Below are 16,607 nucleotides of genomic sequence, written 5' to 3'. Positions count from 1 at the left end.
AACCACCCTTTTTCTTACATCTGTCCCTATTTTGCAATCTCACAGTTACTTCCTCATAATATTTTTGCTTCGTATTAAATTCACAATTTCAAAACCTCTGAGTAGCCCTGAAGCGCGGGGGGGGGGGGGGGGGAAGCCCCTCCCTTCTTGCTACTGAGTAAAAAGAAATAATGAATAAAATATGAAATAATGAATAAAATAATAATGCGTTAGTGTCTGCCAGGAGATATATAAGCCCCGAGCAAGAGTGGACGTTCTAGTGACTGATCTCAGGGCCAGTGTGTGTTGACTTGCAAGTGGCTGTGACATTGCAAATATAATATAAATCAAAGTAAACAGCAATAATTTGTGTTTTTTCGCAAAATTCAGACTAGAGGTTTAGTCAAGAAAAAGTGCTGGCTTCTCAAAAGCAGAGCCTGAGCAACAGCGTGAAAGAACAAAGCCCTTTTCCCTCTGAACCCAGGATAAAGGGCCCAAGGAAAGACGAATCGTAAACGTACCACTTCCCACAAAGACTGATCACAACCAGCAATTGTTTGATTCATGAGTTCCCTTAGGAACCAGAAAGGCATTAATCTCCCTGCCACTTCCGTGCTCTGCACGCACAGAAAAGGGGCGGGCGGCAGCAATTCTCCTGCCGTCAGGAACTCTGCGACTGAATCTCGCAGGGCCGCTGCAGGCAGCGCTGCTCAATCCTGCTGTGTCTGGAGTTAAGCCTCTTACAGCCCAGCAAGGTGGCACTTGGCCCCACAAGGCAGTCGGCGAGTACACCGCAGCCGCTCCAGCTCCGAGACAGGAATCACGCCTTCTTCCCAAGGTTTGGCAAGTACGCAGACCAGCCTCAGCTCTTTCATTTTAACAGAATCACAGAAACAGGGACAATTATCAGATCTACTACCTTCTTTATGAAGAATATTATCATCATATTCCCCATAAAAGAATCCCGAGGTTTTTGAAAGCTTATGATCAGCTAGAGCATGTGCAGTACGGAGGTGGAATGCTGAACGTTTTACACCAAGTGCTAAGACTTATTACAGCTTGGCTTTAGCGGAATAACTAGTTACCCAAAAGTAACTGAAGGTGACACACAGCTGCACACCACTGAGGCATGAAAAATGACAGCAGGTTCTTCCATTTTTTTGGAAATGGTCTTACACAAAAGTGTTACTGACTGAAAGTGGAATCAGCAAAAGACAAGCTCCACACTGGAGCACTGGAACATTTTGGCATTATTAAGGTGAGAGAAGGGGATTGCCTCTTTATTGAGAAGGAAGGAAACTTCCTGATGAGGAAGCATCACAGCTCTCTGCTTTTTATATACTTGAAGAACAAAGCTAGTATTTCCTTGTGTATTCTTTCCACACATTTGAAACAGTCATTCTTCAGACCAAAACCCATACATTTTAAAAATAACAGCCACCAAACTCAGGAAAACAGCCCATTAGGCAGCAGACCTGCTGACAGACTGCAGGACTTAACCTGGCCGTGTACTGGATTGACTGCTGGGTTGGGTTTTTTTGCCAAATGGAAAACACACAGTGCTAAGTCATCCCTGACAAAAATTATGCGTTGTTACCAAGAATGTGAAAACATTTACAAAATACTTTGCATACAAAGACATCTTCACCCAGAACCATCACTGTACATGGTACAGCACAATACGCAGCAGGAACAACACTGTCTGCAACACAGAATGCAGGCGGCAAATCTCCTTTGGAATTTAGATCCTGATGGCTCCATCATTAAAAGAGCACTTCCTACACATTTTCCTGAGTAGTGTATGAGCATGAAGACTGTATAGCCACAATCACACAAAGTAAAACGGATACAAAGTGACAGTTCCACTCCTTTAAAAAAATCCAACCCTTAAGAAAATTTTATTAATAATGGCACTGAGACCACTGAGACCTTTCTAAGTCAACTAAATGCCACAGAATTGGCACCACAGTAAGTATCGTGTCTTCATCCACATTTGAGGCCACTAAGTTGTTGCTAGTGACACACAGCAACAAAATTCAGCTTGGTAACTTTTCCTTGCTGGATGCAGCAAAGGAAGATTGCATTTGTTTGCCTCGGCACTCGAACTTACCGCAAAGCAGAAGTTTTCCCTCATTCCAGTTAGTCATTTTGCATTATGCAAACATACCCAGAACAACTGCACTAAACTGCCTTTCCTCACAGTGGGAGTAGAGGAGCCGCAAGTATTACCCCATTTCTTTCAATGCTCCACTTAAACCCTGTGCTCTTTGCTGTTTTCTCTCAAGATAGCGAGCTCGGGCATCCAGTATTGATTTATCATCATTCCTTCTCTCCATCTTCTTTGCAGAGTTGTCTGTGACTCCTTCTGGGGGGAGACGAGAGAGAGAAACATACTCTTCTGTGTAAAAGAAACCCCAGCATTACAATTCCTCCTATTTGTAAAATACCCAAAAAACCTCAACAGAATCTCAAATGTTTTTCAAGTCCCAGTCAGTCATTTGAATGGCTTCCAGAGAGGACAGACTGTACCACAGCAGGGAGAGAAAAATAAATTGATTAAAAAAAACCACCCAAACCCAAAAACATGCCTTAACTCTCATGTCAATATTTGCAGCTGGGCTCATCTCGTCCCCAAACACATATCTTGCTTTTTATTGTAAGCGATACTGTGCATCTTGTAATCTATGCACCCACTTCTCAAACTCAGGTGGGAGAGGGACAGCACTGGGAGCAGGAAAAACAAAAAGCTTAGAATAAACAATCTTTATAAATTTCCAGAGGTAGGAGGAAGAGGGAGGATAACACACAGATAAAGGAGTGGGAAAAGTTAGAAATGCACATTTTCCCACTGAGCTAAGACCTTGGGAGTACTCCTCCAGAAGGAAAGAAAAGCAGGAAGTATTCGCACAGTTTAAAATAAAATGTGAAATAACAATAATAATTAAAAAAAAAATTGTTCAGAGACTTCGAGAACCTAAGTATTGTGTAAATGAAGCAGCTACTGCAGCCTCTTCCTAAGGCTCTGGGGCTGGGCACCAGATTCTTTGATATGAGGAAGGAGCTTTAACCAGCATTCACTCTTGCAATATTTGTAATTATTCTGTCTAGGAGTCAAATAATAATTCAGCTCATGCTGAAGCCTTTCCTTCAATTGGGCACTAATTAAGCCTTTGTCAGCTATTCAGCTACCTATATTTATGAAGCTCCCAGAAATACGACGTCTGTAAGGTCAATGTTAATCTGAAATTAATTTACAATCGCCTGGTGAAGTCAAAAAGTTAAGGAGGACAAAGAGAAGAAACCTCAGCTCCTTCAATTTCAGAGAAATAGATGAGGCTCCTCTGCATTATCCAACAATGCAAATATTCTTTCCAGCAAATTTATAACCAAATCTAATTCACATTTTCATCATTTAAAATGGGTTGTTTTATACAATAATGCAGGACAGAAAGAGACACTGGTCTGAGCACAAGAGTCTACATTTTTTCTATTGTTAAAGAAACTGAAGACAATCTATATTGCCAGTGCCTGTACTGTGTATTAAATCCATGTTTTGGAAGGGTCAGCTCAGGAGTAAAGAGGCCCTTTGAATATTTGGCTGCTTTATGAAACCTGCTGTCAGAAGAATTCAAAGAATGTCAAGCAGCCAGATCAGTTAGCGGGCACCAGTTTTAATTAAACTGACAATTTATTTAAACGTATGGCATTAAATTCATTGTCAGAATGAGACATTCACCTAAATGTGATACCTTTCCCTCTGTGTTTTTTCATTTGTTCAGTTTGTTGTTTTTTTCTTGTAGCCCTTAGGACTTCTTTCTTTCAGGACAGCATTATTTTGGGTATCTATGGCTAGGTGCCCTTTGCATACTTAAATAACAGTCAGACTCAAAATGCTTTTATTCAGCTCTGTGTTAAAGTTCTGCTCCTTACAGCTATAGTAGACCAGAAGAAGGGGGGAGCATGGCAAGAACCAGTAGCCAAACACAACCACACGCCCTGCCAAGGCAGGAAAATAAGGATTGCAGAGCTGTAGTAAGACAAGAAAAAAACTGTAGCTACACATCGAATACGTTAAGCACATCCAGATTAACACCTACTAGTCCCGAGTGCATTCAGTGACATAATATACACACACATGTCCACAGCATCAAAGAAAACTACACACACCATAGATATGGACTAGTAATGTGCTTACCATACTGCCTTTTAAGGTCCTCCTTATGTTTCCACTTGGTTATTTCCTCTTCAGTTACTTCTTCTCGTGCCACACTGCTCAGTTCATATGCATCGATTTGATGCAGTCTGGGCAACAAGTCTTTGACCCATTCATAGCGAACAGGACACACTGTTCGGACATAGATTTTGGATGTCACTGTGACATCATGGAAGATGATCCACTCAAGACGAGTCTCCTGGTTATATAGCTGAAAAAAAAAACATTATTTCAGAAATTATATTACAAAAAGTAATTATTTCTAGAGCACCCTCCATTGGTGGACGCAAGAATGAGATAAAGCTGACATTACCCTAAATTTTCAGACAGGGAAACTGAGGCATAATGACTTGCTTAGGCTTGCCCAGGAAATCCAAACAGTCAGAGAGAAAGGTCAGTCTACGTCACACTCATTTCATAAGCCAAACATTTACCAAATTTGAAGAAGTGAGGCTCTTCTCCACTCTCAAAATGAACACTGTAACAAGTGCTTCTCCTGGCCGTAAGTTAGTACAAATCAAACAGAAGAGGAAGAGTTTATAGCGACCTGCCCCTTATTCCTTTTATAGATTCTTTGCTACTTTACTAACAGAATTTGGTAACTTACTGTAGATGAAGGGTGGATATAGACTATGCTGCCATGTCCGTCCATTGTGCAGAATGTCCTGGCTGCAGATCTGAAAGGTTTGTGGAAAAAAAAAAAAAAAAGAAAAGAAACATACTGTGCTGTGAGTAGACAGCAACACTAACTAAGCAAATCATCATCAGCATAGAAGAAAATACTCAAATATATAAGCAGGGTAAGATCCTTCCAGAATTAACTGTAAAAAAAACGAGGAATATAATATATCTGCCTAATTTACCACAGTAACACTGCAGATATAACACCACAATAACAAACTGGGTTTGGGATTGGACATTTCCAAGCCCTTCAGTTTAACATCTGGAACTACTCATTAGCTTGCAAGTTCATTTCATGGACAGAAAAGCTCCCATCCCAAGGATGTAAGCAACTTCCCCAGGAATGTAATGAGAGTCAAAAGCAGAGAACCCACCAGGCTTCCAGCCCCGTGCAGAAACACCACCTTCAGCTGCAACCGCTACTGTGCCACTTTTAACAACATACAGCCTTACTATTCTGTTTCAATATGCAGCTACACCTTAAAAGAGTATGCATAATATCTTTTCCGTTCAGTTCTCCAAACTTTACTCCTTACCTCCTAGCTACGTTGATAAAGTATCCTGCACAGAGACATCTTCTTAGTATTTCAGTTCTGGAGCCTTCAAATGTCTCTTTAGGGAAGTCTGGCAGCTATGTAAAGAAAAAAAAAGTATGAATCAGGATCTTTCCTAAAGAAAAAGTGGCTATACCCCCTCCATCCCATGGATTTTAAACTCTGGGTTTCTCACCATAAAGAAACCATGAGGAAAGGAGGAAAACCCTCCTTCTTGCTTGTTACCGCCATCATACCTGTTAGTTACACAAGCTACAGCAAGGATGCTCTGATAAACATTTAAGTGGATTAGTTTCTACTGGAGAAAGGCAGCAGCCATCTGGCAAAGGCTCAGTAGTCCAGTACACATCTTAAATGTAAACTTACATAACTCGATTGTACATAAAAATTATATTTTTTACCTGTTTCAGTTTACTGATTATTTCCCGAAGCTGTTTTTCCACACTAAAAGCAGATTTTAAAGCTCTCCAATGGATCCAGTATTTCTGGCACCAAGCTGAAGGAGACGTGCTGAGAACAGAAATACTCGTATTATAGAGAAGCCCTTCGTAAGCTGAAGGCAGAAAGTTGCCTCTATTTTTTTTTTTTTTTTGTTATGCTTGTACAAAGAAGGCAACCTACACAGCCAGATACGTTGTTAGTTTCAAAAATAGGTGTTTTGATAGAAATTTCATATCATAATAATACGGAACAGATCTGCAATTCAGTATGAGTACATACATGTGCATACATGCAATATATTTAAAAACCATCAGCAGTTATGAGCAGTGTGAAACCACTTACTGTAAGGAATCATTTTATACCTTGCTTTGCACTGTTCAAAAATATTCAAGAGAGTTGCAAAGTCATTGCATCCTCCCACTTGTGAGGAAAGTTCCTGGTGTTGAAGTTCTGCCTCCTTTTGCTTCTGAGGATCACCTGAGGAATAAGTTACATCTCACTTCAACAAAGTCATTTTTATTTATCACTCCTACTTAATTTTCTATTAGTATCTCTCCAAAGCGTGTTTGACGGTCTTGGCTCTTTATTCTTATTATTTTTAGATTTGTCTCTCCTCCACAGCTGCATTTACAGTTCTTCCCCCTTCCACTACTGCTGAACGAGAACACGTAGATGCTATTAAATCTGTGATTAATCTCATCAGTCAGCACTAGAGATGAAGACTTCTAGTCTCTTAGAAAGAAAGGTTCTATGTATTGCTCTCTCACAATCAATTCAGATGTCGATGTGGAAAGATAAAGGAACAGCGACCTTAAACAAACAACTCACAGGGATCAAGTGAAAGTTTCGCTCTGGGAGAAAAAGCAAGACCGCTGAAACCACCCCATCATAGCACCATCTAATTTATTTAACTCGGCTTTTGTCTTTGTACTCAAGCACCATAGTAATGGAGGTCTTAAAAAAATAAAAAGCCTAGAAAAAATGTGATCTGTGAGTTTAGTGGGAATTTGCCCTCACTAAATGCTAGGAATGTACCAGGCAAAAGCAACATCTCTACAGCGTTATTGCAGGTTTTAAATACCCAAAGAATTTCTTCCCCAGGATAATCTATTCCCCTTGGTAGAGAGGGATATGGCTGCACAGGCCAATGCACTGCACTGCTGCTGCACCGCAGGCGATGTCAGCAGTTTGCAGGCGTTACAAGTAACACCGATGAAGTAAGGAGGCCTGTTCGTACACATACTGCCCGTAAGCAAGTGCCTTCACGACGGGAGTCTGTGTTTGTGCCCTAATGTACGGGGTTGCTGGACAGTAACGAACATGTGTGCATTAGCTAGCTGAACAGATAACAAGGGCATACTGCCAGATGGAGGATGGGAAAGCAAAACCACATTTGTGGGAACGGGAAAGACCCCAGAGCAGAATCCAGGCTATCAGTACTGTCAGCAGTCTCTTTAGCTGTTGCGTTAACGGGCACGGTTAATAGACTACAGAGATAACTGGACAAGAGCCAATGAGTGACTAGAAAGGACAAAGGTCTCCCACAGACTGTGCTACATATAAAGACTATACGTAGCACAGCTTGGGGGGGATGGGTCGGGGGCAGTCTGCGGGGGGAAGGAGATAGGAAGGAGGATATGGGAGACTGAGTTTAGCACGAGTGAGAGGTGCTAGCTTGGAACCACAGCAAAATCACATTTTCCATTTAGAAAAACACTGGAAATGGAAGCAGTGATAAACTGAGCTTCTCGCAGTAACTTAACAGGTCTATTTGGTTAAACAGTTATTGAACAGAAAAGCCAATCCAGAGGCAACCCCATTCCTTAAAAACAAATTAATCGGTCCCTGTTGTCTGTACTTAGACCAACAGCAAAACATCTGCTGTGGTGCAGTTTGGTTCTCTGGTGGTCTGGTTGTTTGATTTTTCTCTTTTCCCTCCAGTAACAGTTTCCCCCATTATGACCTCTCAGCAATCCACTCGCTTACCCACATGTTGCTTTACAGCTCACAGTCTTGGGACAAATGCAAGTCAATTCTATGCTATTTTGAAGTCTTTGGAATAGCTCTTGTCCAATTCCTAGCATGCAATGTGCCCCGACTCCAAGATCTCAGAAAGTTGTAAATACATGCGGGCAAAGTGCCATTGTATTTTTGTCTAATCCAAACATTCTTGCCTACAGATCTGCTACCAGGTACTCTGGGAGACAAAGAATTGCACTTCAGGAATCTTCCTCAGCCTGCAGCATCAGGGTTATTATTTAAAGCTTTAGTTTAAGGTAAACACTTATGTCTCCCACCAGTGTTGGGCCCAACTAAGGAGACCAGCTTGCTCCCCAGCAGGAGCATCCTTACTCTTAAGTAAAGGCTTGTGCTGCCATTATTCAAAATACAGAATCAGTTCCCACTTTATAACCTTGAGATAAATCTGTAAGATACTGTGGCCTCACAAGCTATTAGTGTAGAAAATTACTGAGAGCAAGCACCACCCCCCTCCCGAGGGAAGCTGTAGAAAAGGTATCCAGGTGAAGCAGTGTGTGCCTGAGATGTCCCTGTCCAAGCACAATTCCCCACCCACCCACCCAAGGCTGCTCTGGGATAAGAGGCTTCCTACCTGGGCGAATGAAGACATTTTCCACAGACAACATGGCTGCGATGGGAAGCAGCAGATCTTCACAGTCAAGAGAAGCAGCTTTTATGACAGCACAGGTCAGGTTGGGAGGGAGGGGAAATTGCACCAGGAATTCACCCAGTCTTGTCACGTGGCCTCTCCTTATCCCAGGAAAAAGATCCAAATACCAGAATCAACAAAAGTACATTTAAATGTAAATCGAAACATGCACACACAAAGTAAACCGCAGTATACTGAAAAGGAGCATGAAAGAAGCATTTCCCTCTGGACTCTTGCAACGCTGCAGTCTGTGTGTGCCCAGAGAGGTGCTGGAGACATGCAGCAAGTGTTGCTAGCAGAAGAATGTTTCACCTTTCTCCAGTTGCTTATATATATATTTATTTTTTTTTGCAAGAAGAATTCCTGGAAGTTTAGGGTAAGATCTCACTTCCTGTCTTGAGTTCTTGGATGGGCCTCACAGCTCGTGCCTAAGCACCTTTGTCACAACAGTCTGGGATCTGCTATCAGGAACCACAGCACAGAGAGCTGAGGTAATCTGTCTGAGGTCACTCAGGAACTCCAGAACAATGCGGAGAATTAATCTCTATCTCTCAAGTCCTAAGCTATGCTCTAACCCTAATTTTACAGAGTATATTAAAACCCAGTAGTTAACTTCCTGGTCTAACGAGGAAACATGTTCTACTGCTGGGGCAAGTCCTCTAGTCCACATGAACAACTCACTAACACCAGTGAAACCACTGGAAATTTAAATTCTTGCACTGACTACACCCCTTTATTTTTTACCTGTCAATAGCATCACACTGGTAAAGTTCCTTGAGAGCTTCTAAAATATGCCTTTCTTCAGGGCGGTCCAAATAAGGAAATCTAGAGTAAAAAATGAAGTAAAAAAAAAATCTCACTGTTCAGTCTCAGTATAACTTCATTAGTTTTCACATTTATTCAAATACTTTTGTAATCTTCCGATACAGGTTTCTGACCGAAGTGCACATAAAGCATACGGGTATGTTATTACATATACAGCTTCACGCTGAAGAATTATAATGACAGATCCCAGCGTGGCACATGCAAAGACGAACTGTATTTTCTGCACGTGTGATCCAAAAATTAAACAATTCCACGGAGTTCAAGCTTTTGGGATACAAACATCAGTATTTTAAAGGAAGACTATTAACTATTTCATTTTGGAGATAAGGAGTTAGTTTTGGCAGAACCTCAAACTGAACTTGAGCTCAAGATCCAATCTGGCATTAAAGACTGAGAAGAACAGCAGAAAAGCTGACGAGCTGATTGTACCGGAGCGTCTCAGTTGGCCGGCGACCTAATCCTGCCTCCTGCCAACGGGCTGTTGGTGCCTGTGCTGCCTTGCTGCTGAGACTCAGGAAGAAAATTATAATCCCCCCCCTCCATGGATGCTACCTTATGACATCATGCACGGAAAGGCACTTCAAGGTCAGAATCACAGATGTCAGACTGGTTCTCTTGATCTCTGGGACTGTGTGATCGGGCATGCATTGCTCCCAGAATTCTTTGCTGTATAGCCGATAGCTTTTTCCGGATGACGTCCTGCCAGCTCGGCCAGCTCGTTGCTTTGCTTCGCTCCTGCCAAAACAGAAAAGCAGAGGGAAAAAAAAAAATCCAAACTCTCGATCCCTTCTGTTATTATCCAAAGCAGCACACTGCAATTACGATAAATAATAGCAATTTCTATGCTTGCAGATGGAAGATATATTAAACTGCGCAGCAACGGAGAAATCCAGCTATACAAGAACAGAATGAAGAAGCATTTCTGTGCAAGGGAAGACTTTTTTAAACTTCTCTCAATCAGGCTGTTGTATTCAGCAAACACAAGATGACATGTGAGCCACTGTTCAGACTACAGACAGTGCATTGTCAATTCCTTCTTAATGCCCATATAGGAAATTATATGTCCTGAACTACTTTCTATTTAGCAGCAAACAAAATGGCTTTAAATTACAGAGCCTCAAAGCTGACCCCCCCATTTATTTTTTTTTTAAATATCAACCAGTACACTGTATTGTCAGAGCAACTCCCAGAAACACCAAGCAAATGACCTTTTTAAAACTTACTTTGAAATGGGGACCACCTCCAGTATGTCCAAGCCAACTCGGGGGTTATGATTCAACTGCTTCACAAATCCACTATCTACTACATATCTGAAAAAGATTCATACTCTGTCAGAGAAGAAAACAACAGAGGTCTCAGTAGACAGACAGGTTAACTGCCACACACATACGATCAGAGCAAGAACACGTTTACCCTACAATTGCTGCAAACAGGTAGTTGCACTTTGCTGGTGAGCTGCATCCCTGCAGCCCCTGGTTCAGTCTACAGGACGTTACTGATAATACCTCTCAGCACCCAAGGAGATTATGTTGATTTAATGGAGAGGAGATTTGCTTTCAAATTAGGGTCCAACAATATTAGTCATCTAAGAGTATCAAGTGCTTTTCTTTATTCACTATGCACAAAAAAAGGCAATAGGTAATTAACGGATAGGTACAGTAGCACCTGCCATGCATTTTTCCAAATCTAGTAGAACTTTCTGAATTATTCCCTCTGTTACAGCTTTTATGAAGGACAGAAAATTATACCTGACTCCTTCAATCGTCAGAGACGTTGCAGCAATGTTTGTGGATACCACACATTTTCTAATGCCCGTGGGAGCTGGCAAAAATATGCTTTTCTGTTGATCTAAAATGACAGATAGTCAGTCAAACAATCTGTTAGGTTACAATGCTCTGATTTCAAACCACATCTCTAACACTGCAAACTTACTCAAATGCTTAGTGAAAGTAATTTGGATGAAATTAGAAAGTGAATCACATAACATTCTAAAATATAGATTCGGTATTATTTTAGCGTATGTCAGAAATCAGAAAATATCTTCTTTATTGCTTGCATATTCAAGAAGATTTTGAGACCAAGAAAGGCCAACTCTCCTGGATGTTTCCTAACCTAGAGCTAGGAAAAACAAACAAGGTGTCTGGTCTTAACAGAATCTTCATGAAGGATTTGAAGGGTTTTAACAATCAGAGCAAGTGAAGGCAAAAATGAAAAGATTCAGTTAAACCCCCCATGCTTCCAGCAAATCTTTTAACACGTAACAAAGCAGCATATGCAGCTTCTGTTCATTCATTTGGCTTTCCAAGGAATAAAAAAGGGAGGTGGAAATTCAACTTTTCCCAGAATTTCTCCCTCTTAAGTTATTATACTTGAAAATATCAAGATCTCTTTAAGAAAAATTCTCTCAGGTGTATTTAAAAATATTCAAATACAATGTCCTCTGAGAAACGACCACAAAAGAAAAAAAAAAAAAAAAAAAATCACTCTCAGTCAGAAATCTAACACCTATCATGGAGTACGGAAGAAGCTACACCTTTCTTTTATGCAACTTTTCGTTTTACTCTTTCAAGAAGGTAAAAATTTTGCTCCTTCTCTGCAGATCATTACCAGATCTTTTCTCCCAGCACCACTTCCAGATGGAAATTGCTGTTTGTCTTGCTCTTCTGAACACTTATTCAGCCTCTTGCATTCTACATACCGCACCCACACGTTTAAACATCGCACTCAAGTTCATCTGAAAATACACTGTCTGTCTTCAGTAAAGGTCAAAGGGCCTTTGTTTTTAGCTCTTTGAAACTAACTGTGGTATTGCTGCCAAATGAAAGAGACTGACTCATTCTGATAACCTGTACTTTTCTATATTGTGTAACACTGTACTACTTCTATCTTCCCTTACAGGTCTACTGTCATCACCAAAAACCCACTGGCAATATCTTTTCTATATAAAATAAAATGTGAGGCCTAAATAAGACATCTGAACTTCCAGTTACACAATATCCCTTTCCAAAGCTGGAGACTTTGATGCCATGTGAAGCCATTTCCAGTGGATATGAATTTTAACATGATGCTTCTGTGGAAGTACAGAGAAGGCTGAAGTTTGTTTAGTTTATGAACACCATGAAAAAAAACAGAATAGCACTACGGTATTGTAACAAATGGGCTAATGAATGCAATTTTTCCAATCACAACAGAAATATTTGATTAGAATACTGTTTATAACAACTCTTATAGTTAACATTTATGTGAATCAAGTTCAATATGACATTATGTGCTCTCACCTGTTGACATTGACCCATACAACGGTAAGATAAGCAGGCCTTCAACAGACCGATCATGTACTTCATACCGGTAATCAATAGATTCTGCTTTCTTGAAAAGTAAGTCACAAGCTCTTTCTATCTCAATTTGACCTAAAAAACATATAACAGCATTTAACTGACCTATGTAGCTACAACTCTGCCTTCCTACTTTGTAACATCTTTAAACAAGATTGTTTTGCCAATATTAGTCATCAACACCATTACAAGGAGGAAGTAATATTTATGAGAGTTAGTTCAGAAGGTGATATCCAGTCTTTCCACAGTGTCTCTCACCACAGCTTTTCCTTAAAAGATGGCTGCATAAAAGCCAGGCTGGGTGCCTGGCCCATACATTGATGTAGGATTTTGCAGTTAAAGATTTTTTTCCCTTCCTGAATTAACAACAAAATAAAACACACAGACAATACAAACAGAGTAAGTTTGGCACAGGAAGAAAAAAGCACATACAAATTTTTAAGTGAATCTTTTTCTTATCTGATCTCATAGGCATGGATATACCTAAACATGCTCTGAAAATTATCACTTCACAGAATTACGTGCGTCAACCTGCAACTTTCCCCTCTCTACCTACTGCTCTGGAACAAACTAGACAGTCATTGGAAGGATGTACTGTTTTGCTGGCAATGCCACGCTTCTCCTGGAATAACCATCAGTTGTTGAAAGAAAAGTTCTCACCTGTCAGGAAAACCAATATGTCACCTTCTGGTTCATTTAAGTGGATATCCAATGTCACTTTTACAGCCTGAAACAAACAACAAACAAGCCAACAACAGCTGGAATCCCACTTACTCTTTCTAAACACATGGTACTAATTCTTCCCTATATCCTGCAGAGACGCTAACAACACAGCAATACAGCAGCTAATTCTTGTCTTGGTCTTTCACAGATGACAATCATACCAAGAACAGAGAACACAATGCAGAAACAAAGTAAAACGGGTCAGACCTCTGTAACGTACGCAGAGCTGCCTATGTCCCTTGGGCTGAGCAGGTTGCAGAATATCTCCTTGACGGGATAACTTCTTCCTGGAATATGCAGCACTGAACAGTGTCCAAAGAACTCCGAGAGCTTGTCTACCTCCAGGGTGGCTGACATTACCACCACTTTCATCGCTGTCTTCCTGTCTGGTGGTTTCTTCTGTAGAAATAGCTTCTTCAGCAAACCAAATAAAATATCCTAACAGACAAACAGAAACAACTTATATTAGTACCCCAGTTTTCTTAGAAGTGCCTGATGAACTTGGAGGGGATGGATTTTATCCCATGGATATAATGAAGACAGAAAATCACATCTTGAGGGCCTAAACACTCAGAAGAATACATACACTTAGCCCAGTCATCTTGTAAGCTCGCTAATCGTTTTCTAGAATTTAACTAATTTTTAGTCAGCTTTTCTCACAGCCTGTAAACAGAATCAGTGTAACTTAAAATCCTTTGGTTTTCATTTTTGTACTCTCATGGTCAAGTCATTTCCAAGCAGTTACCTCAGACCCATTTTAAAAAGTCATCACCTTTGTCCAGCGTACATTACCTGACTGAGTGTTCTCCCTTCTCTGTTGTACTATTTATTGTTATGACTTTAGCAAGTTCATTTTACTCTGCATCGCTCTGGATTAAAAATTTGCTCCTTATAATTAGACACAGGTGACAGAGCAGTAACTTCTTACATCACCCTAGCTCAATTACTTGCAATACCCTCAGATGCTTAAGGGCAGAATTGGGATTCAGAAAGCATTTTCCCTTTTCCCCAGCTGGACTGGTAGATTGTTTGCTGGGCTGGGAGGTTGTTTGACACACAACATAATCTCTTGAGGACTGAGTGACTTAAGTCTGACTTTGCTTGCCACAGAAGGGTCAGAGTGACATTTGATAGCTTTTGGTACTTAGGTCAGTCTAGATACTTCCATGATCCCGAAGGCCATAATCTCTTTGCACAGTCATATACACACCCTAAGAAACATTAGGCCTTAGACTGAGAGAGATGTTTCAGGGTTTTGTTTGTTTGTTTGGGGGGGGGGTAAGTTAGGATTCTAGAAAGTTTGTGTTCACTGTGCTGGCTTCAAACTCGTGGAAATTTTGGGAAAGTATCCAAGAGCCAACCAAATTTTAACTGCTTTCAAACACAACAACAGCTACAACAATTCCAGCAGGATTACAGGCTGCATCTTATTTTCAGATTATGCAGCATGTAATAAACAAAGCAGCAGCTTTATGGTCTTAGGAGAGCAAAAGGATAAAGCGCATCCATGGAGAGTTAGCCAAAATCCTTGGGGATTGTGCAGAAGTGAAAGAAATGTATAAGTAGACCTCAGTAAAGGAGAAATAGTGACCCAAAAGGACAGACATAAGGTGACACTCACAGTGCTGAGGCTCCGCTCATGGGCTTCATCCAGAATGATGATACTGTACTTGCTGAGAAGGGGGTCTGCCAGTATTTGCCTCAACAAGCAGCCATCGGTCATATACTTGATGGCAGTATCCTGAAAGATTTAATTATACATTCAGCTGTTATCCTGGATTTTTACTTCAAAGTAAAGTAAACACTTCCACATCGATCACATATTTGTCCAGAACACACACTGACATTGCAGTACAGGTGCTTATGTACCGCATCACAGGTGCTTGGCTATGTTTCACTAGTACGGTGTTCAAAAAACTTGATCAAATGAGTTACAAGATACATACAACTGCATCTTCTCCACAGCTGGGAGAGATGGCTTCTCAAGGCTCTGAGATCTTCTGCACGCAAAGCCCCAGAAGACGCAACGAGGCTGTGCCACTCCACAGACAGGCCCACAGCCATAAAGCCGAGCCACAGCCCACTGAGACCACCACACCCGGCCATGACACCACCTGCAGGAACACAGCCCTCAGAGCCCTACCTCGCTGGTGCAGTCATCGAAGCGGACCTGGTACCCGACGACACTCCCCAGCGAACAGCCCATCTCCTCGGCCACCCGCTGCGCCACCGAGATGGTGGCAACGCGCCGGGGCTGGGTGACGCCAATGGCCCCGTGCTTGGCGAGGCCTACGGGAGAGACGGGGAGAACAGGGACACTGAGTTGTGCTTATGGTCACAGTTTTTTAGTTTGAAAGGTTTAAGCAAGCCACCTCCGCCCACCAGACGCACAGCATAGCCTGAGGCCGAGGGGACAGGAGGATTATCTGCATTTATCTGTGCTTATTTCCCACGTTTCGGGGCCGAGGCCGCAGAGCAGAGGGGGCTCTCAGGGGTTTCCCCCCCTCCCCGGCCGTTACCTGCCTCGAAGAGGTACTTGGGCAGCTGCGTGCTTTTGCCGCTGCCCGTCTCGCCGGTGACGATGAGGAAGGGCTGCTCCCTCACGGCCTCCACCAGGGCCCGGCGGTACCGGCGGATGGGAAGAGCGGCGCCCGCCATGGCGGAGGCCGCCCTGTCAGGTACAGCATACACACCCCCGTCACGTGACCCCGCGCGGAAGCGGCGCGCCGATGACATCCGCTGTTTACGCACGCCTAACGGTAGGCGCGGGCCTCTGCGCCCCGCCCCCTCCTTAAGCCCCGCCCCGGCCCGGACACGCACTTCGTCCTTAAGCCACGCCTCCTCAGTAAACCTTGCCTCATCCCCAAAAGTCACGCCCCCTCCTTAAGCCACGCCCCCACCCGGTCACGCACTTCGTCCTTAAGCCACGCCTCCTCAGTAAACCATGCCTCATCCCTAAATCGCTCCTCCTCCTTAAGACACGCCCCCGCCTAGACACACAGCCATTAAGCCACCCCTCCTCAAAAAACACGCCTCCTCCTTAAGCCACGCCTCCTTCGTAAGCCACGCCCACCCGGCCCCGCCCTCTCCTCAGCGTTCTGCCCCTCAACCGGCCCCCCCCCTCCCCCCCCCCCCCCCCCGCTTAGCCAAACCCGTTAGTTTTTTCCCTAAATCTGCTGCAGTTTTTC

At 42.4% G+C, this 16,607-nt stretch overlaps 1 protein-coding gene across 1 annotated transcript; it reads right to left on the bottom strand.

Annotated features, from left to right (window-relative positions):
• Positions 1 to 1,380: 1,380 nt before the first annotated feature.
• Positions 1,381 to 16,077, bottom strand: DHX40 (DEAH-box helicase 40; the record flags this gene model as incomplete). Its single annotated transcript, XM_082493127.1, has 17 exons — positions 1,381 to 2,344; positions 4,175 to 4,403; positions 4,800 to 4,869; positions 5,410 to 5,504; positions 5,829 to 5,937; positions 6,231 to 6,345; positions 8,480 to 8,637; positions 9,281 to 9,361; positions 9,914 to 10,096; positions 10,585 to 10,671; positions 11,110 to 11,209; positions 12,640 to 12,771; positions 13,357 to 13,423; positions 13,627 to 13,857; positions 15,041 to 15,160; positions 15,563 to 15,708; positions 15,939 to 16,077. 17 exons carry the CDS (start codon positions 16,075 to 16,077, stop codon positions 2,205 to 2,207), a joined length of 2,202 nt encoding a protein of 733 aa, XP_082349253.1. The 3' UTR covers positions 1,381 to 2,204.
• Positions 16,078 to 16,607: the final 530 nt, after the last annotated feature.

This window comes from Vanellus vanellus, assembly GCF_965231255.1.
Source record: "Vanellus vanellus genome assembly, chromosome: 19".
Lineage (NCBI taxonomy): Eukaryota > Metazoa > Chordata > Aves > Charadriiformes > Charadriidae > Vanellus > Vanellus vanellus.
This window is presented reverse-complemented; position numbering and strand designations above follow the sequence as displayed.